Source organism: Dermacentor silvarum, chromosome 11 (assembly GCF_013339745.2).
Source record: "Dermacentor silvarum isolate Dsil-2018 chromosome 11, BIME_Dsil_1.4, whole genome shotgun sequence".
In the NCBI taxonomy this organism is placed as follows: Eukaryota; Metazoa; Arthropoda; class Arachnida; order Ixodida; family Ixodidae; genus Dermacentor; species Dermacentor silvarum.
Window position 1 is genome coordinate 20,143,913 of NC_051164.1, and position 21,471 is coordinate 20,165,383.

The 21,471-nt window shown below is 49.5% G+C and overlaps 1 protein-coding gene across 4 annotated transcripts in view; it reads right to left on the reverse strand.

Moving 5' to 3' along the window:
- Positions 1 to 21,471, reverse strand: part of LOC119432886 (rho GTPase-activating protein 39) — a 132,198-nt gene that overhangs the window by 81,299 nt on the left and 29,428 nt on the right. For all 4 annotated transcript variants that reach the window (XM_037700036.2, XM_049659109.1, XM_037700033.2 and 1 more), the window contains 2 exons: positions 11,157 to 11,401; positions 9,971 to 10,271 (listed from right to left, as the gene is read on the reverse strand). In XM_037700036.2, coding sequence (XP_037555964.1) covers positions 9,971 to 10,271; positions 11,157 to 11,401 — 546 coding nt within the window. The remainder of the gene's footprint in view (positions 1 to 9,970; positions 10,272 to 11,156; positions 11,402 to 21,471) is intronic.

Sequence of the window (21,471 nt, forward strand, 5' to 3'; positions counted from 1 at the left end):
CGAAGTGAGTGTCATGTTTCACTCCGGTGGCATCGTATTTGTCGTCGTCCACCAGTTCGATTTCATTTTGGTTTCCCACCACTGTCTTTTTTAAAACACTATGAAATAGAAAAACAATGCATGTGTCAGGCTGTTCGGGCCCACGGCTAGCTCTATGCGTGTTGGCATCTTCGTGCCGCAATGATTCTCACCGAGTGGGCATGTCAAAATTTCCCACCAAATGCCCTGCCTAAAGAAAAATCGAACTTTGGGCCTACATTCATTTGAAAAATCGGTCGTGAGAATGCATTAGCTCTATGGGAAACCCTGACGGTGCATGTATGAAGTCCGGAATATCCATCAAGTCCAAAAAGGAGCTGCTGAGCCAGGCCGAATTCAAGAGCACAACGTAAGCTTACCGAAGCCTAAAGAAAATTACAACACGCGGTCTTGGGCCCTACTAGCTCGGCGTTGTTGGCATCTTGCTGCAACAATTTGTACACTGCTTCGCAGTATGTAGAGTCTGCCAATTTTGGGGTGAGTTTTTTGGGTCATTTGTTTTCCCGGCTAGTACACATCCTTTCTTGCATTTTTTTTTTTCAAAATTAGTACGAATGAGGTTCTGCTGTAGACAATGTTAGCTGAGGGTTAGTGTAAGTACACCATTACAGCACGGTGTAATATAAGTAGTATAAAAACAACAAGCATTAGTTCATACAAATGCTTTCTATTATATTGTGGTATTTTGTGATGAGTCCCGTTCCATCCTTCCTAGAACTCAGTAAAACCACACACAGCTTACAGTAGAACTGCACAAGACGAAGTACAATGGAGACCGCTTATAACGTAAGTTGCCGTAGTCTGCGAATGTTTGCACTATAAGCAATACCGCACTGTAACCAAAACAACGATTTTTAAGGCCTGCACATATGCAAAACATGTAGACCAAGCCGCCGCGTGCATCCGAGAATCGAAGCGTGCGACCCGAGTGCGACAGTGCACTGCTGATAACCACCAGAGCAAAAGGCTTCTCATCGCCTAGGCGACCACCGTGCGCCCGCATCGCGCCGATGCAGTTTTTTGCTTTTTTTTTCCTTTTCATTCATTTGTTCCGCGTCTCATGCTCCTATTCCACATCGCCCTCATTGCTCTACTCTACCATCGGCTGAGCGCACCTCGTTGAGAAACATGCTTGCTACGCGCTTGTCGGCTGGGGTTTCCTGTGAAAAGCCAGCATTCTAACCGTATTTCGTCCACGCGGCTGCACTGTAAGCGGTATGCATATACATGGAGTTCTACTCATAAGAGTTCACATGCAGTTCTATTATCTATTGTTCTGTATTGTCTAGTTCTTATTGTCTACATCAAGCTGCACCCACTGCCTGAGCACTCGCAATGTTTGCTTCAGAGATATTTTTCATCATCACCAGAAGAATTGCTCAGTTCAGCGTCATCGCTGTCTTCTCACTTCCGGACACAAGATAAAAATCAGTATCTGAATCATCTTCATTGGAAGAAGATGACGAGATGAAAAGCTTCTTTTTCGGGGTGACGGGCCAGCTATGCTGTGTCAGCCACCACCGGACGCCATGTTATTTAAGAAAAAAAAAAAAAAAAAGAACAGACGCTCCTGCCGCAGGAGAGAAAACCGAAATCGTCAAGTAAGTGCTTCATCTGGTGGGCAACATGCAATCTAAGTGTAGACGAGCGCTTCTTGTCTTGAACACTCAAGAGGTGAACCTATTATGGCAGGACGAGCTCCGCTCGTCCAAAACGGGTAGGGGACGCTTTTGCTAGGACGAGTTCTGCTTGTCTGAAATACGTAAGGGTTTAAAGCAATGTGGGTGCCCCATGCCGATTTGCCACCCTTTCCCGGCTTTCTGCCGCAGATTCAAAATGGCATTAATCGAAGCCACAACTAATGCCATTTTGGTTATCTCGCAGCGTCGAACCAGTGCTTTTGCATGCCGATCAGCTGGCAGCCATAGCCACCGCAGCGACGCTAGGCCTGGCTGCTTCGACGTTCGTTACCAAGCTTCCTGCAGTTTGGTGCCATATTTTACAGCATAAGCTGTTATGGGCTCATTCCAATAGCCGTTTCTGGTCGCGATGATGCCGCCACTGCCCCGTAGCTGCTATCGCCAGAAATGCGAAAAAAAGTACCCGCTCTCCGTAGGGATCGAACCCAGGCCCGCTGCGTGGGAGTCCGATACTTTAGCACTGAGCCACACAAGCGCTTGCTATCACGGAGACGAAAAACTCCCTTTATACGCGCCCTGCGCCTCGCAGGCGCAGACGACCCGAGCCTCCGCCAGTATCATGGCGCCATCTACAGTTAAACCTACTTATAACGAACCTCCATATAACGAATTCCTGGATATAACGAAGTTTTTCTATTCCCCGCCATTACTCCATAGAAGCACATGTATTGAGACCTCTATGTAACGAAGTGGCAGCAGGAGACGCCCTCGATATAACGAATTCCCCCTCCGACAGCCTAGAGATTTCGCCCCAAATATTGCCATTTTTGCGCGAGCGGCAACCAGAAGCACCTTGTCCGCCGCGACGGAATGTGAAGCGAGCGCACGTGCGAGGCGGGCCTGCATCCTTCGACCCAGCGATCTTGCCGCCGCGGGCGTGACCTTTCCCCCTCCCTTCATTCAAACCTGATCCTGCTGCTTGCTGCAGCTGGCCTAGCCCGCCAAGCCGGCACTCTCTCCTTTTCCAGTTGATGTTGCCGACGCGCTGGTACACGCTGTGACACATCACACTCGATGAGCGCGGACGCGCGCTGTCAAACGCTGGCGGCGTGTGGAAGCGCCGCTGGAGAAGCGAGCGAAGTGACCTTCGTGCTGTTGTCTATCGCTTCAACGCAAACTGAGCGCCGAGAACACACAGCACGCACAAAGCTACGAGCTGCCGACACACCTACACAAAGCTACGAGCTGCGACACACCTACACTGCTACACTCTGCCCCAACGCAGATCGCTTTCAAGATACGGCCCGTGCGACCGCGCGCCGCCGCGCAGTACGCAGTTGATGCCAGAGTACAGTACAACGCCGCCCCGCTATCCCTCCCCCCTCGCTCGCTCGCTGGTGCCTCGAGCGCAACAGAAGAAGGCGCGCTTCCTCCCTGCTTTTCTTGCGCGTGCGAGATTAGACGCGGTGTTACGTTCGGCGACCAGCGGGAGGCTGAAAAGCCGTCCCGCCGGGAAAAGATCAGCGGCGCCACCATGTCTCTACACCTTACAAAGAGTACGTGTCTCGACACTATAGGAAGAGGAGACTCTTGGAAAAGTAGACGCGTTCTCACGGCCGCTCGACAGGCCAGCTGGCCCATTCCAGGAACAGAGGCGTCAGTTCAAGTCAGGTGCGAAGCCACCTGTCCACGTGTCCCCTCCTTTGTTTGGGGAAGTGAGCAGTGTGTGCCCGAGGGCACTTCTCCGAATGTGGTCGGGCAACTAAGGCCGGGGATTAGGCGCACCCTTGCCCTCTACGCAGACCATCGGTGACTTTCGACGCTCCGATTGGAGGATGGTGGGACCGCAGCTTGGACAGAGTGGTTTGAAGGGAGACTTTGGGGGCCATCGAGTGTGCTCTCCCATCTGCAGAGTGCTCTCCCATCTGCCGAGTGCTCTCCCATCTGCCGAGTGCTCTCCGATCTGCCCTGAGATGTAGCCAGTGCTTCGATGTAGTGTGCTCCGACCCAGTCAAGCTAGACTGATGAGACGTACCGTCTTGTTCTCATACTCGTGATGTAAATAATGTAAATAAACCCTGTACTCTTTGTTCTCAATGAGAACATGTTCCTGCCTTCAAGTCCGTCCTCAACCCCAACAACTGGTAGCAGCGGCTGCGTAGGCAAGACCCGCAGTTTGACGTCGAACTCGGATAGACCACGACGACCCCAGCTCCAACAACTAGTGTGCAGCGGTGAGATTGACCTCACGGATCTTGGGATGGACGTGGTGACCGACCGGTATCCTGATCAAGTTGGAGGCGACTTGGGAATGACCACCTCTTGCAACTGACTGGATACGGCGGAGAAGGACTGGTGATATGGTGCTGCTTCTGTGGGTAAGCGTTTGGTTTTGGCTGTAGGATTTACCAGGCTTTAATTTCTGTTTGTGTAGAATTGAATCGCTGGGGATCTTTTACTTGTATTCTGATTCAGAATTCTGATTTGCGTGGGTAGCGCAGCAAGTATTGTGTGACAGCAGAGCCAAAGCTTAAAAGTAGCGACCATGGTCCTGTTGAGTTTGACGAGAGCTGGCCTGTTGTGGTTGTGTGAAGAGCTCGAGGTAGACGTAGAGGAGGACTTAGCGGAAGAAGAGATTCGTAAAACCATTCTCCAAAGCGACAATGATTTGTACATCATCGAACATCTCGGTAACAAAATTCTAAGCAAAATACAGAAGCAGGAACCAATTAGGCAGAAACAGGAAAAATTAGACAGGAACAGGAAGAAAAGAGGGGAATTGAAAAGAATATTCCAGGAGAAATGCAGTCCGGAAGAAAGGGAAGCAAGCAGGGAGTATGTAGCATCGGTAAGAGACACATTGGACGTTTGCAGCAGTCAATCGAAGAAAGAGATCGGTGGCTTGAGAAATCTGTAAGTTGGAGGCAGCGAAAATGGGAGGAAGTCGCTAGCAGGGTTTTGCCAAGAGCCGAAGAGGTTAGTACCTCTGATGTTAGCAGCGAGTTCAAAGATGAACTTAATGTGTTAGCTGCTAACGATGCCTTAGTGGCGACAGAGGCCTTTGAAGGCCGTAGTGAGAGCGACGAGGTGCTGTGCCAACAGAGCACTGTAGAGACAGCTAGGCCAGCTGTGAATGAATTGGCACAGTCACGGTGTTGTGGCGTCGCAGGAGTTGTTAGCGAGGTCGTTAACAAGGAACAGGGCACTGCTGACCCGACAGACACGAGCACCCAGGTCGAGTCAGGCTGCGTGCCGATGCGCAGTGCGAGCTGGACGATGCGGTTGTGGGCAGTTCGCATGATTGCGAGCTGTGTTGCTCAAAGTAAACAACCGCATGGTTCAGGGATCGGTAAAGCTGTCTGCCAGTCTAGGTTGCCAAAAAAGGGATGATTTAGGCACGAATCATTCGGACTGTGCGGGTGAGACAGCGATTGAGACCGACGAGCTGTGTGCCGATGCACAGCGTGAGCTGGACAATGCAGTAGAGGGCAGTTCGCAGGAGTCCGAGTTGCGTAGCTGGGATAAAGACAGCTGCATTGTTCCAGAGTCGGTCGAGCTGTCCGCCATCGGGGCATAGAGGGAGATGATTAATAGTAAATCGCTCAGACTGTGCGGGTAAGACAGAGATCCGGACAGAGGATACGTACGGTCAGCACGAGGCGCGAGCAGATGACTCAAAAGTGAGTTTGAAGAAAAGGCGCCGTAGAAAGAAGCGTCGTAATGATCGAATGCGGTCGCGAGTTTGACGCAGCCTAGCAAAGTGAAAGGCGTCAACATGCGTGAGCGGGCGCCAAGAAAGAAAGGTGCGATTGGCGTTTTCGTTTAAAGCGTGTCCGAGCCCGGCTAAAAATCGTCAAAGGAGCATGCTCTGCACGAACGCGGACAAAGGGCACCGGGCAATTATGTTCCCCGTCGTTCCGTCGTTTTTTTCGGGGTGCAGCATGCATGCGAAGTTGCACAAGGTGGCAGTACGAGTAGAGGTGATAGGGAGACGCGACTTGGTCAATCGCGGTCGTTTTGAAAGCGTGTCGCCAGGACAGAAATTGGCAGGGGACTGTGAAGTCTCGAAAGAGTTGACGAAATGTCAGGCCTTTTGTTGTTCCTGGATGGCCAGAATAGCTTTCAGGGCGCGAACACCTCGAGTGCGGCTCAAAATATGTCCGTCGTAAGCAATCGGAACAAGCTGAAAAAAAGTAAAGGTTCCGCGGAAACAAACCTTTGTTTTGCTTGTTTATTTTGAGCATTTAAAAGTTTCGCGATTTGGAAATTAGAGTTTCTTACAATAAGTAAGTTTTGAGCTTTGTTTGTTTTCTTTTGAAAAGCTCCGAGTTTGAAAGATTTGATTTCAGTAAAGCTTTAGTTTCGCGAGGTGTTCATTAATAGTAGTTAGGCTTTTTTTTTTGTGAGTGACCTGAAGCGTCAAGGTCATTTGTTGACAAGTCTATTGTAATGTGCGCGGGTATCAGTTCCCTTCATTAAAAGTGTAAAATTTCTTTTAAGGTTAGGCGCGTGTGTTTTCAGTGAGTGCATTTGCACTGAGAAAGCGCGTGTCCTGTGTGGACGGAAAGAAACGGAACGTTTTAGATTGGGTCGCTCGTGTGTTCGGGGCGGCAGTGTTCTGTGTTTTCTATTAAGCGTGCGTGGAAGCAGTTATTGACAGGTTATTGGCAGGCTTTCTTGTAAAATTCTGTGAGTGCGTAAATTACGCAAGTTTAGTTTTTTGTTCTTTACAGCGTGTCCTGCAAAGACAATAGGGAAAGAAAACGTCTGCGTGAGACGCAAGTATGCGTTGCGATTAGGGAGCGCAAAATTAGCGCGATTGATTTGTATCCTTAGAGTTCACGAGGCTGTGCATGGCGCCAGTAGGTGCGATAAGTACTCCACTGTGATAAGGGCATGAACAGGCTGTTCGTGAAGATAGGCTGCGGAAGTTATGCTGAAGCGTTGGTTGTTTAGAGCCTCTGGTTCAGCTCTACGTATGCCTTTGCTCTCGTGCAGCGCGACAGTGGGGTTTCGTTGAACTCAAAGGAACGTGAGCGCTCGCTTTGGCGGCACAAAATTTTGGGGTCGAAATTTGCAATCCCCAGTTGAGTGGCTCATTGAAATTTTGGTATGAGGCCTGGTGAACTAAACAGCTGATTCCGGCGTTTGCACGCTGAGTGGTACTGTGTTGCCGGGATCGACTCTTCCGTGCCGGTTGTTGTGAGATGGTTGGAGGCATTCCGAGTTTGCAGTTGTTGCAGAATGCCAAGCCATCTTCTTGGTCACCAGCCACTCTCTTCCTGACCAGCGGTTGTCAGCGCTGGCCGGTCGAGATTTTCCGGGCCGCGGAGGAGCTGTTACGTTCGGCGACCAGTGGGAGGCTGAAAAGCCGTCCCCCGGGAAAAGATCAGCGGCGCCACCATGTCTCTACACCTTACAAAGAGTACGTGTCTCGACACTATAGGAAGAGGAGACTCTTGCAAAAGTAGACGCGTTCTCACGGCCGCTCGACAGACCAGCTGGCCCATTCCAGGAACAGAGGCGTCAGTTCAAGTCAGGCGAAGCCACCTGTCCACGAGTGTCCCCTCCTTTGTTTGGGGAAGTGAGCAGTGTGTGCCCGAGGGCACTTCTCCGAATGTGGTCGGGCAACTAAGGCGCCGGGGGATTAGGCGCACCCTTGCCCTCTACGCAGACCATCGGTGACTTTCGACGCTCCGATTGGAGGATGGGTGGACCGCAGCTTGGACAGAGTGGTTTGAAGGGAGACTTTGGGGCCATCGAGTGTGCTCTCCCATCTGCCGAGTGCTCTCCGATCTGCCCTGAGATGTAGCCAGTGCTTCGATGTAGTGTGCTCCGACCCAGTCAAGCTAGACTGATGAGACGTACCGTCTTGTTCTCATACTCGTGATGTAAATAATGTAAATAAACCCTGTACTCTTTGTTCTCAATGAGAACATGTTCCTGCCTTCAAGTCCGTCCTCAACCCCAACAACTGGTAGCAGCGGCTGCGTAGGCAAGACCCGCAGTTTGACGTCGAACTCGGATAGACCACGACACTCCCATATCCAATAGCGGTCGTCGGCTCCCCTCGCACGTTTTCACTCGCATATACAGCATACGGCGCGCGGCGACTGCGTTATCACCCTTGGAGTTTATACGGGATATCTATGAGCCAAAACCAATTTTAGGGCCACAACGCGTCATATACACCATCTTTATGTAGCAAATACGGATCTCAAGGGCCATACTTTTTCTGGCGGAAACCGAAAATATGTCATAGTGTCGCCCCCGGCACTTTGGGCGGCCAATGCCATCGTCAAGCCACTAAGCCAAGCGACATGAAAAGTCAAAATGGCCGCTCGGGCCGGCGCAGGGCGGCAGTTCGCAACGTATGATGCGGGAACGGTCCCACAGTTGCGACACAACAGCGGGGTTACCAATGCATGGGTTCTATGAGAGCTGTGCCGGGACCGGCCGAAAACGAACAGCCGGGAAAACGCAGCCCCCGGGACGTAACAGCGGGGTTCTACTGTAACACTATACGACGCTACAACGCCATCGTGATGCTCGCTCTGTTTCCGATGCCTCGCGCTTGTGCGAAACGACACACGTCCACGCATCCGGTACCTGGTGTGACATTCCAAGGATGAGTGCTTCGACAAAAAAGGAAAACGAGTGCGCGTTACAATTGAGGGTGCGTAAGAATCGAGTAAATACGGTAAGCGTTTCTTTTTCGAATTTTCGTGCCGAACCTGCATATAACGAAATCCTCTTTATAACGAAGTTTTTCGGGAATTTGTCAATTTTGTTATATCCGGGTTTAACTGTAGTTAACGTGCCTGCAACCGCCACGTGCGATGAGATGCGATTCAGACGAGGCGCGCAATCAAAGCTATCCTGATGTAAGATGTGCGCCACGTATTCTGGGTACCTCTTCGGTACACGTTATGGCATCTCCTCGCAATGTACGAACCACTGCTGAAGAAGCGAATCGTAGAGTTACGTGCGCGGCTACAACCAGGCATCATCGGGCTCAGCAAACTGTGTGCAGAGAGCATTACAGCCGCAGCTCGCAGTCGACGCCACGCGGACAGTTCAGATCGTTCTCGTCAAAATCGAGGCGAATACACTTTGCCTCGAAGACCTTGTTGTGCGTGGTGCCGAAATTGGAGCTACTCTTGCGCCGCTCAACCAGCTTACGCTGTGACTGTGCTGTGTGTGCCGCGCAGGCCTGTGACTTTTTCATTGAAAGAATTTGCCACTGTCGGCAGTGGCGCCGGACTCTGCCTTTGTCATCCTCGCCGTTGGCTTCAAAGCACGGAAAGCACGCCGTGGTGCATAATACCGATTCCCCAAAAAGTCAGCTTCGCCCACTGTACAGCAGTGTTACGTGGTCAAGCATACGCAATGTATTGCGGTGAAGCATTTCAGTAGAGGAAAGGGCCAATTGACACGGGACACAGTATGTATTCTTTAATTATACAAGTGTGCGACCCACCATCTTCTGTCACAGCACGAACACCTACATGCCTAATAAGTGTACTGGCAGGCCTTCAGAGCCTTTCTATGTACCTGTGACGATTTGAGCCTTTGGGGTCAGTAAGGGGCATGCAGTTATTTCGGACTGCCCAATTTTTTGGACGTTTTCGCATCCCCTAGGAAGTTTAAAAAATCGCACATTGCCTGTATAATAAGGACAACAAAAATGAAAGTGGACAAAAAGACAACACATTGCAGTTGGGAGTCAAGCCCACATCTTCTGTATTGCAAGTGCAATTAAGCTGTGTGGCGGCTGTACTCTCTTCGACTTCCTTGTGTATTTGTGTACGTGTACTATTTAGTATTTATTTATTTGTTACCTCAAAGGCACGATGCATGATAAGTTAAGGGGTATGACATGAGGTGTGGGTCAAATTTACATGCTACTAATTTCAATACAATTCCTGAAAGTGGCAGAATAGGAATGCAGCACGATGCGGGGAGGCAGTTCGTTCCAGTCCTTTGCCGTTTGTATAAAGAAGGATCGGAGATGGGCAGAAGTGCAAGTGCTCTAGGGATAAATGGCTTTAAAGCGGCTTGTGTGACAGGACTCGGTCAAGACTTGTGCTAGGTCTAGCAATTAGATTGTTAGCTAATGCCACCTATGGCTATGGTGTTGGACCTGGAATTTCTACTTTTGAATTTTACTTTCAACTACACGCATCACGCAGTATGTGAACTTAGGAGCACGTAACTGGCCAATAAACCCTCGTATGCCCTTTCACAACATAAATGTAAAGTTATTCGAAGGCAGAGGAAGAGAAACGCACCTCATCGATGTCTCCCGGCACACGGAAGATGCCCTCCGTCTGGGCTCCATGCAACCGTAGCACGGCCTCCGACAGGGTCGTCTGCACCCAGGGGAGGCAACGGTCGGGGAAGCGCTCACACTGCAGCGCCATCACTTCCTCCAGGCGGCTGCCAAACATGGAGGGCCGGAAGAGGTGCGCCCGCGACTGGGCCACCTCCTCGGCCGTGGGCCGCCGGAGGCCTCTCTTTGGTCCACACTGGGCGCCGCGCTCGAGCCTTTGCGCGCAGGCACCAGCATAGGCGCCCACTGCCATGTCGTCCCTGTGCAAGGCATGACCATTAACTCCCGCATGGCCCAACGTATTATTTCGCTCAATTTGACACCTCCAAACTCTGATCTAAGCACGGTAAAGCTAACACAAAAGCCTAGAGAAACATTTTTTGATATGCTGGGTCAAGTTTTCAGTCGTAGGTAGTTTAGGAAACTAATTACTAATAATTTATTTCCTATACTGATTAGATTTTACTGAAAAAACATTGAACTGTTATTTTTTTTCTACGACTATACTCACCCTGGCCAGAAATAAAGGTGAAGTTCTTTTAATTTTTCTTCATGGATAGAATGTTGTTTGAGTTTTATGGGGTTAAAACATACATCAAACCACCTCTCTCCATTATAAATACAGTACTGTAGCAGCCATTGTGCTCACCGCACGGGTCTGACATACGCAAAGTTTTGATATAATTCATGCAAGATTTCTTAGGCATAGCTGCACAAGTGCAACACAACCTTGGAGCACTCACAGGAAGCCTCAAAAACTGATTCTGGGGCTTTATGCGCCAAAACCACAATTTGATTATGAGGCAAACTGTAGTGGGAGACTCCAGACTTATTTTGACCACCTTGGATTCTTTACCACACGCCCAATGCACGGTACACCGAGCGTTTTTGCATGCTGGCCCTCTCGGAATGCGGCCGCCGTGGCTAAAAATGGACCTGTGACCTCGAGCTCAGCAGCGCAACACAGGAAGCTTCGCGCTTTGTGCTAAAGATCTGCATCTGTCAGCACACTGCGCTAGACCGTTAAAGTAGGAATAACTTCCTCCCCTTCCTTTATCTATTTCATTTATTTCAGTAAACAACCAGTTATTATTGATATTGCGTATTTGCTGTCTACTAAAGCATGCACAATCGACGACACCCACCGGTGCCGCTGGACGTAGCTCTCCAGGTAGGGCCGAAAGGTGGCCGATGGGGGAAAGATGCCCAGGCAGACGGCCATGAGCTCCCAGCCACGCAGCAGGCTCTCGGCGCGCGGATTGTCCGTCGTCTGCCGGCAGATCTGCATGTACAGCTCGTCCCGCAGTGCTGCCTGGCTCCAACCTCGGGTGGCGATCTCCACCGACACCTGTTCGGGTGAGGCCTTCCACTTGCGGTCACCCATGTATGCCTGCGCAAGTGGAGAGGCAGTAGCGTGGATTAGTAAGGCCAACAGTTCTTGACACTTTCAGCGATCACAGGCCCTGGGATCTCTCCACATGTCAACGAGGGCCTCATTCAGTCATAACAATTCGTGGCGAAAGATTCACAAAGCAGGGGCCATTACGACTAAGAACAGCAGTTGGCTGGATTACACGCAATCGTACCTCGATACAGCCAAATCCCATTCATTCAATCCTTGTGGGACCCCGACATTCGGTTGAATTATCGGAAAAGTCGAATTAAAGAATGGTGGCAAAATGAACGAGTTCAAGTCCTTTTTATTGCTTGAAATAGTCTCCAAGTTTTTTGCTTCTTCCTTTTGAAGTGCAAATCAAGTGGCACGCGACGAAGAGTGTCGAGATGTTTAAACTGGGTGCGCAGATACTTGAATATTACCAAATCAAATTGAGTAGAGAATGTTCGAATAATTTGATTCATGAATCAAATATCTACTATTCGATGTTTCGAATATTCAATATGTTCAGTGTAGAGAGCCGCACAATGTCGCTGTCGCACGTGCCACGGGACCCCTCGTGCTCGATGCCGCCTAAGCAAGCATTTCACTTCATTTTTGGAGCAGAAGTGCCGAGCGCGCCGCAGACAGGCTGCCCCGGCTTACCTTACCCGGGCAGCCTTACCTGCTGTAAAGTTGAGACAGCCCTTTTTGTATTTTGGAGAAAAACTGGACAGCGAAACTTTCTATGCAATAAAGAAAGATTGTACCACAAGCCACAGCCCCAATATTAAACTGAAAACTGGCTTCAGTACAATGTCACTAATTCGTTTGTTTCATAGCAAAAAAAAAAAAAAAAAAAAGCACTTGATTCCAGTCAATCGAAACTATTGATGAAAATAAAATATTTTCCAGACCTTCATATAGTAGAAGTGCTAAAATACTAATTTGGCAAGATAAGAAAACATGAGACTACGGTGAATTTTTTTTTTCTTAACTGCCGTTCTTGACTTTTTTTTTTTTTTTAACTGACATTGTTTTTCCTGTTCTCGCCATGATTCTTCTCGACCAGACGAGATTTCGCCAGACCCTCGACTTCAGGCTGATTTGGTGTTCCTTTTAATAAGAGTATTGCATTGTATATGTTGATTTCTATGTACCTAGGTTATGGATAGCTTGCTACATTCTTGTTACGCAATGCTAGGAGACTCCCGAGCATGTGAAGCACTTATTTTTTTGGCCAAAATTTGTAAGCATAAAATTTTTCGAAAATTTTTCTGATACTCGATATTCAATTCAATATTCAACTTCTTTTTTATTTGTTTGATTCGATTCAATGTTCAGTTGGAACTCTACTATTCGGTATTCACACACCCCTTTCTCAGTGTTGGAGTGTCACGCTGCTGACAGTGTCATTGTCAGTGAGTGGCCCACAAACTTCCAATACTGTCATTGGTGCTCACCAAACGCTCAAATGAGACTAAAGAAGTAGCGCCGCCTAATGAATTTCTTGTGTTTCCAGGGTTTTAGTAACAACTGTGTGCGTGAGGAGATGCCAGTTAGGGTCAGTGGGGTTCGAATTAACCGAGGCAGCATGTTTTCGCGTTCAATTCAAACAAGTTTTCTTTCCATAGTAGTGTATGGTTTTACTGGGACATTTCAGTACGATTGAATTAAGCAAAAAGTCGAATTAACCGAGGTTGAATTAACAGGAGTCGACTGTGTAACGAACACAGATGTAATGAATGATCTGATATAATGGAAGTAAATCTAAAATTGAGTTGGTTATGGTTTATTCCCTGATTATTCTACAGCTATAATGATACCAAAAATGCAAGATCCAAATCAACAAACCGCAGGTGTGTTTGTATACACAAATAAAATAAATGAACAATATCAGATATAGTGAAGGTGAATATTTGTTCGCTGCAGCAAGATGGCAAGATGGGGTTGTTGGTTTGAGTTCACAATGAACTAGAGTGAAATATCCTTCACGATTAGCTCACTCGTGTGCTTAAAATACTTGTAAGTATGTATTTGGTAGCAAAAGGTGTCAAGTGCTCAGCAAGAACGACTTGAAGCAGCACATTCTGGGTGTCCGCATATATCTTGGCCAATTGCATGGCTTGGCTGGCCTGCAGCTGGCATGCCAACATGCTGATCCCTTGTGATCACCCAGTCACATACAGTCGACTTCCATTAATTCGATCCTGACGGGACCAACGAAACTTGTTGAATTAAAGAAAATGGCAGAAAACAAGCGGAGACACGCTGTTGATTTACTTGGCAGTATTTGCCTTTATTAAAGTTAGCTTTGCCGCAATATTGTAACGGTATTTCAAGGAGTAAAATAGAAAAACTGGTTTATTAAGGGCGAACCTGTGCCCTGCAACTAACTATGTACACGAAGAGTTTCAAAAGAACGTTCCACACGAGCGTCTCTGCGCCGAACGCACTTCTTTCTCTCCCAGTGATGGTCCGAGCCCCTGCCTCGTGCGCGTGCACGAGCGGCACACATTGCGCCACCCCACGAAACCAAGCAGGCGCGCGAGAGGTAGCAGACGCTCTTTTGACACAGTGGCTCGCTGGCTACCGTCGTAGAACACATGTTTAGGAGCAGACTTGCGGCATTACTCCCCCTCTCAATAAGCATCGTCCCGATTCCGGCAGGAGGGTAGCTAAGTTAGTCGGAGGCTTTTCGTTATCGGTCATAATAGGGCTTCATGCGGACTATGTGGACGACGTCCGCAATGTTAGGGCGTTTAGTGCGCTCGTTTCCACTAGGAAGTACTTCGTAAGTCAGGTCGCTTAGTCGACGGATAACCTCATAAGGGCCAAAGTACCGTCGTAGTAGCTTTTCTGAGAGTCCGCGACGTCGCACTGGTGTCCATACCCACACCTTGTCACCCGGCTGGTACTGAACTATTCGGCGGTGCCTGTTGTAAGAACGTGCATCCTTGCATTGTTGATGGCGTAATCGGCATCGTGCCAACTGGCGGGCTTCTTCGGCTCTTTGTAGAAACTCGTCAACGTCGCACGGGTTGCCGTCGTCATTATCTGCTGGCAGCATGGCATCCAGCGTTGTTGTGACGGTGCGCCCATAGACAAGTTCAAACGGAGTGACACGAGTGGACTCCTGTAGAGCCGTGTTGTAGGCGAATGTAGCGTAGGGCAGGATCTCGTCCCAAGTCTTATGTTCGATGTCAACATACATTGACAACATGTCAGCGATGGTGCGGTTCAGGCGTTCCGTCAACCCGTTTGTTTGGGGATGGTATGCAGTGCTTTTTCTATGACTGGTGTTAGTCATCGTCATCAAGCACTGCATCAACTCAGCTGTAAATGCTGCACCTCGATCTGTTATGACAACCATTGGGGCACCATGTCGAAGCACTATGTTGTGAACAAAAAACTTCGCAACTTCGACGGCCGTTCCCCGCTCAAGGCAGCCAGTTTCAGCATATCGTGTCAAATAGTCGGTCGCGATAACGATCCACCTCTTCCCTGATGACGATGTGGGAAATGGTCCAAGAAGATCCATCCCAACTTGTTGAAATGGAGTCTTAGGTGGGTCTATGGGTTGAAGAAGACCAGCTGGCTTTACGGGTGGTGTTTTGCGCCTTTGACATTCGCGACATGTCTTCACGTAGTGCTGTACTGACGCTAATAAATTCGGCCAATAATACTTTGCATGGATTCTGGCGAATGTTCGGGTGACACCCAAGTGTCCTGATGATGGGTCATCATGGCAGGCTTCTAATATTTCAGGCCACATAACTGAAGGTACGACGAGTAAGAACTTTTCCTTGTTGTTTTGGAAGTTTCTCTTGTAGAGTGCGTTATCTCGGAGGCAGAATGAAGATAATCCTCTCTTAAACACTCGTGGGACTTGAACGTTATGCCCTTCGAGATACTTTATGAGTGGGAGCAAATCTGCGTCGGCCCGTTCATGCTCGGCGATTTCAGCGGCTCGCATAACACAAAGGAATGGGAAATCGTCGTCTTCAGAAGGAGGAGAGCCGACCGGTGCGCGTGACAAGCAATCAGCGTCGTTATGCTTTCGCCCAGACTTGTACACAACGGTAATATCGTATTCTTGGAGTCTGAGGCTCCACCTCGCAAGTCGTCCGGATGGGTCTTTCAAGCTTGCCAGCCAGCACAGTGAATGGTGGTCGCTAACTGCATGAAACGGCCTGCCGTAGAGGTATGGTCTAAACTTGCTGATGGCCCATATGACTGCCAAGCACTCCTTCTCCGTCGCAGAATAGTTTCTTTCAGCTTTTGAAAGAGTGCGGCTAGCGTACGCTATGACCTTCTCTTCTCCATTTTGCCACTGAACTAAAACTGCGCCAAGACCCAGATTGCTGGCATCTGTGTGGACTTCTGTGTCTGCGGTCTCGTCGAAGTGGGCGAGGATTGGCGGGGATTGCAAACGCTTCTTTAATTCTTTGAAAGCAGTGTCTTGTTCGGTATGCCATACGAAGGGTATGTCTTCTTTCGTGAGTCTTGTTAGAGGTTCCGAAATTTTTGAGAAATTTTCTACAAATCGCCTGTAGTAAGCGCATAAGCCCAAAAATCGACGCACCTCTTTCTTATCTCGTGGCTTTGGAAATCCTGCGACGGCTGCAGTCTTCTCGGGGTCCGGCCCAATTCCTTGAGCGCTGATGACGTGACCCAAGAAACGAAGCTCTTCAAATCCAAACTGGCACTTTTCTGGTTTGATTGTCAAGCCAGCCGACTGGATAGCCTGGAGCACTGAACGTAGCCTCTCCACGTGCTGCTCGAACGTTGAAGAGAATACCACAACGTCATCCAAGTAGACTAGGCATGACTGCCATTTGAGACCCGACAGGACACTGTCCATCATGCGCTGGAAGGTCGCTGGCGCGCAACAGAGGCCGAATGGGAGTGCTTTAAACTCATAAAGTCCGTCCGGAGTAACGAATGCTGTTTTTTCACGATCTCTTTCATCCACTTCAATTTGCCAATATCCGCTTTTTAAATCCAACGTACTTTGCATCACGCAGCCGGTCCAAGGTGTCATCGATACGTGGTAAGGGGTACACATCACGCTTGGTGACGCTGTTCAGTTTCCGGTAATCAACACAAAATCTCATTGTGTTGTCCTTTTTCCTGACAAGAACTACCGGGGACGCCCATGGGCTGTTGGACGGCTGAATGACATCATCCTGAAGCATCTCTTGCACCTGATTCTTTATGATCTCCCGTTCTTTCGGCGATACTCGGTATGGGTGTTGGTATACAGGTCTGGTTGTTTCATCTGTTATTATACGGTGTTTAACAACCTGCGTTCTCCGTACTCTTGAGGAAGTAGAGAAACACTCTGCAAAAGCACCTATGAGGTCTTGTATGGTTTTCGCCTCGGCTGGCGATAGGTGTGGGCTTATTGCAACTGCTGCTGTGGCCTTATTCGTAGTTTTCGCAGGAGGTGGCTCCGACTCCAGGGTACATAAGCTTGTCACTGTAGTAAAACTGTGCAGGAAGGCGATCGCAGTGTCCTTCGCGACATGCTGAAGTTCATTTCCGAAGTTTGTCAGCAATAGATCGGCAAGCCCATCGCGTAAGCGGATAATGCCCCTAGCAATGCAAATACCTTTCTTCAGCAATAGCTCGACATTGCCGTCCGCTATACCCTCGGAGTCAACGAATGCTTGATTTCTGACGCGAACCAGTACACTGCTTCGTGGTGGCACAGTTACGTCTGCGTCAAGGACTCGCAAGGCAGTGTAGTCCGGTTCCTCAGGCTCCTCCATGTCAATGGCCAACTTCGTAGAGAAGGAAACGCTAGAATTCTGCAGGTCAATTATAGCACCGTTTGCGTGCAGAAAATCCATACCGAGTATAACGTCTCTCGAACAGTCCGGAAGTACTACGAATTCGGTAACGTAAGTTACACCTCGAATCAGAACTCTTGCAGTGCATATTCCTAGAGGACTAATGAGGTGACCCCCAGCTGTACGTACGTGCGGTCCGTTCCACGGCGTCAAAACTTTCTTAAGCTGTTTTGCGAGTGCGTAGCTTACGACTGAATAATCAGCACCCGTGTCTACTAAAGCATTCGATTCATGTCCATCCACGGCAATAAGTAAGTCTGAAGAAATTTTCTGCGTACTTATCGTAGTCGTCGCTTTCTGCTTGTCGCTACTGCACTGCAACATTGACGGAGGATCTTCGCTTTGTCGAACGTCAGCGGCCTTGCCTCCCCAGGTCGCTGGATTTAGTTTTCCGGGCGCGGGCTTTCTGAACGACGCCTTGGGGAACTTGAAAAGGGTCGTGGGCTTGGTGATCGGTAGCGGGCGGGCGCTGGTGACCGTGACTGGTGTTGGTAACGAGCAGCTGCAAGTTGACTTTGCGACAAGTAATCTTGGATATCGATGGGTCTTTCCCCATTGCGGGGGCAAGGTGCATTGACAGCGAATCCACGAAGGCCGACTCGCCGATATGGGCACCATCTGTACATGTGTCCGGCCTCTCCGCAATGGAAGCAGAGCGGCGTCCTGTCGGGTGTACGCCACACGTCGCTTTTCCGTGGTCTGTACTCGTGGTCTGTACTCGTGGATCTTTCTCCCTGGAAAGATGCACTGCGGGGAGCCGGTGGGCGTGCACTGAGGGCTGCGAATGATGCAGTCTGCACGGCAGGCTGACGCACAGCGTCAGCGTATGTTGGTACGCGGCGTTCCTGCAGTGGTTGCCCGAGTGAAACAGGCTGCACCTCCGGTTGCGGTTCTAACATGGCATGCCTAACTTCATCCCGAATGACGGCGGCCAGCGAAGAAACAGTCGACGCGACTTGCGGTTGCTGCAGCTTCCGAAGCTCTTCTTTAACGATAGTTCGCACCAGCTCTCTCAACGCTTCGGTGTTATTGCCCATGCCTGCCGAAAGAACGTCCACAGGGGCGCTGCTGACATCACGGTTGTAGTGGCGGGCGCGCTGCTGCAGGGCCTTCTCTATCGTCGTCGCCTCGGTGCGAAACTCCGCAACAGTACGTGGCGGGTTGCGAACCAACCCGGCAAATAGCTCCTCCTTCACGCCACGCATAAGATGGCGCACTTTCTTCTCCTCGGACATGTTTGCATCGGCACGTTTGAACAGACGGGACATGTCCTCGATGTACATGCCGACACTCTCGTTGGTGCGCTGGTTCCTGGCTTGCAGAGCATTCTCAGCCTTCTCTCGGCGATCTGCGCATGCAAACGCAGCAAGCAGATGTCGCCGAAACTCTTCCCACGACGTTAACACCGCTTCGTGATTCTCGTACCATGTCTTTGCTGAATCCCCCAACGCGAAGTACACATGGCGACGTTTCCGTGCCGGGTTCCAGCCGTTGACATCTGCGACCCTCTCGAAGTGCTCCAACCAATCCTCGACGTCTTCGTACGGGTCGCCGTGGAACATCTCGGGCATGCGCGGCGGGTACACGACGACCTCGGGTGATGTCGCCTGGCTAGTCATCGTCGTGGCGTCAGTGGAAGACATCGTCCGTGTGGCCGTAGCAGTGGGAAGCGGTCCGAATTCAGGCGGGTCTCCCCGAAGTCGGCGGCTGGCGCGCTGGTGCACTGGAGTCACCTCTCCAGATTCCAATCGCTGAGGATCGGGGCTCCGGTCTCTGGCACCCAGGGGACTTCCAAACATACCCAGCACCTCCACCAGAATGTAACGGTATTTCAAGGAGTAAAATAGAAAAACTGGTTTATTAAGGGCGAACCTGTGCCCTGCAACTAACTATGTACACGAAGAGTTTCAAAAGAACGTTCCACACGAGCGTCTCTGCGCCGAACGCACTTCTTTCTCTCCCAGTGATGGTCCGAGCCCCTGCCTCGTGCGCGTGCACGAGCGGCACACATTGCGCCACCCCACGAAACCAAGCAGGCGCGCGAGAGGTAGCAGACGCTCTTTTGACACAGTGGCTCGCTGGCTACCGTCGTAGAACACATGTTTAGGAGCAGACTTGCGGCAATATAACCATGTTATGCGGTGAAGCATACCAAGTGAGGAACGGTCCCACTGTTACGGGACATAGCATGTGTTCCTTAATTTACACACGCACATGCGCCCTCCGGTCACAGTACGAGCACCAAGAGGCCTAAAATGTTCGCTGGCAGGCCTTTAGAGATTTAGATAGACCTCGCCCCCCCCCCCCCCCCCCCTCCGCCCACTCTTTTATTGGCTTCAAACATCTCCTCGACATTCTGAGTTTTTTCATCCTACTGCCTTCTTTTCCGCTAGCTTCCCCAAAACACAAATGGCTTTTGTATGCTTCCCGGTGCACGGCGCGTGTGCGCACGCGTATAATTAAAGAACGCATACTAGGCTCTGTTAAAGGTCGCATATACGAGACAGGCATGGCGGGCGAAACAAGGGCTCAAATTGCCACAGCATTAGAAACAGCTCTGAATGGCTCCCAGTGTGCTTAAAGGTGCTCGTACTATGAGCAGAGAAGGCGTCTGTTGGAAACAGTTGTGCTCGCTTCTCGGGCGTCCTAAAAAGTCCACGTGTCTTTTGCATTCCGCTCAGTGCTCCAACACTTTGAGGCTGATACATCCCTTCGTTCTTGGCCCTTCCCCTCTGGCCCCTGCGTCAGTGACTGCAGACATTATACAGACACCCTTAGTGTCAAAAGTGGCTTTCAGCTTGCAGAACATCCGAGTATATGCGGGCCCGTCCGCGTCCAGAACATCCGAGCACGAATGAAACGCGTTCACCGTGAACCCACAAATAGCACAGCGATGCATGCCACTGCTGCAATGGTCTTTCCACAAAGTGCGGATGTAGCGTGCGATGGTTTTATTAAATTCAAACTGTAATGTAAAAATACGTCCAAATGGAGGTTAGGGTCGGATTATTTTTGGCCACTTATGGAATCCTAAAATGCCATTTGCGGAAAGCCTTTGTCTACAAGAGGACAAACCCGGTGGCGTAGCATCTCCAGTTTGGCATATCATGCCCGGTGCCAGTCGGTGAAAAGATCGAGGGTCATCCACACTTTCTTGTGGAACACGTATTAGACCGGGAGGCCTTTCATGTTCTTCAAGCAGTGTGGCGATCTGCTCTAGCCGATATTGAGCGGCCGCAGTTTGCACGAGCCATCCATATGAACAGCGAGCAAAACTGAGACACTCATCTGCTCGTTTTTCCTCCATGGCATGTACTGCCCTTCAGATTCAATCTCTTGTTTGACAGCATCTTCCAAAAACAGTGCAATTTCAAAATTGTCGGCATGAAATATTTGCGACGAACCTGAGAAGGTGAGTCTTCTTTAGGAGAAGCGCATTTGCAGGCGAGTGGCACAGCATGTCATATAATGAGTGTGGCAGTAAACAGGAGTTCGATGCACACATAGTACATCACTCTATTTTTGTATGTAATTTTCAAGGGGAGTTTACAACTGTGTCATACAGACAATATTTCGTTATATCCGAGTTTGATATATACGAGATCGACTGCAACAAATACAGGACAATACCTTCACTTGGACGAGTTGGTTATGTCCAATAAAGGAGTTAACAAGAATGTTTTCGTCTATGTGACATCATTAAAACGAGCTTTGGCTGTATTCAGTACTTTCTATGTCGCTGATTGTGCTTGATCAGCGAGAAATATAGGACGGAAGATAAAACAGACCAAACAATGGGACAAAGTCGAGAATAGACACACAGCTCCAACTGACAACTTTAATTCGCACTGTGTAAATGCCATGTTTGCCCTTTTGGCACTCACATTCTGCCATCGAGTGTGTTTGGCACAGTGTGCACCGTGTACCAGGAACGCTGTCATCCAAAATCTTGTGAAATTCCCCAAAAGTGATCACTCAAAAATACTGCCCCTGATTTTTTTTTTTTTTTTTTAATTTTGCTATGTTTGAACAATGCACCAGACTATAGTTCTTGCAAGGTTCAAACCTGGTGAGAGGTCGTTAAACAGTTTTGAGGTCTGCTCCATAACCACTTGTATTTTTTTTTTCAATACCTGCCCAATGACGCCATAACTTGGGCGTCAGAGGGTGCCACTTTTCCAGACGCTGGCCACAGTTTGTGGGTTGTGCTTCGAGAAATGCCAACTTCCC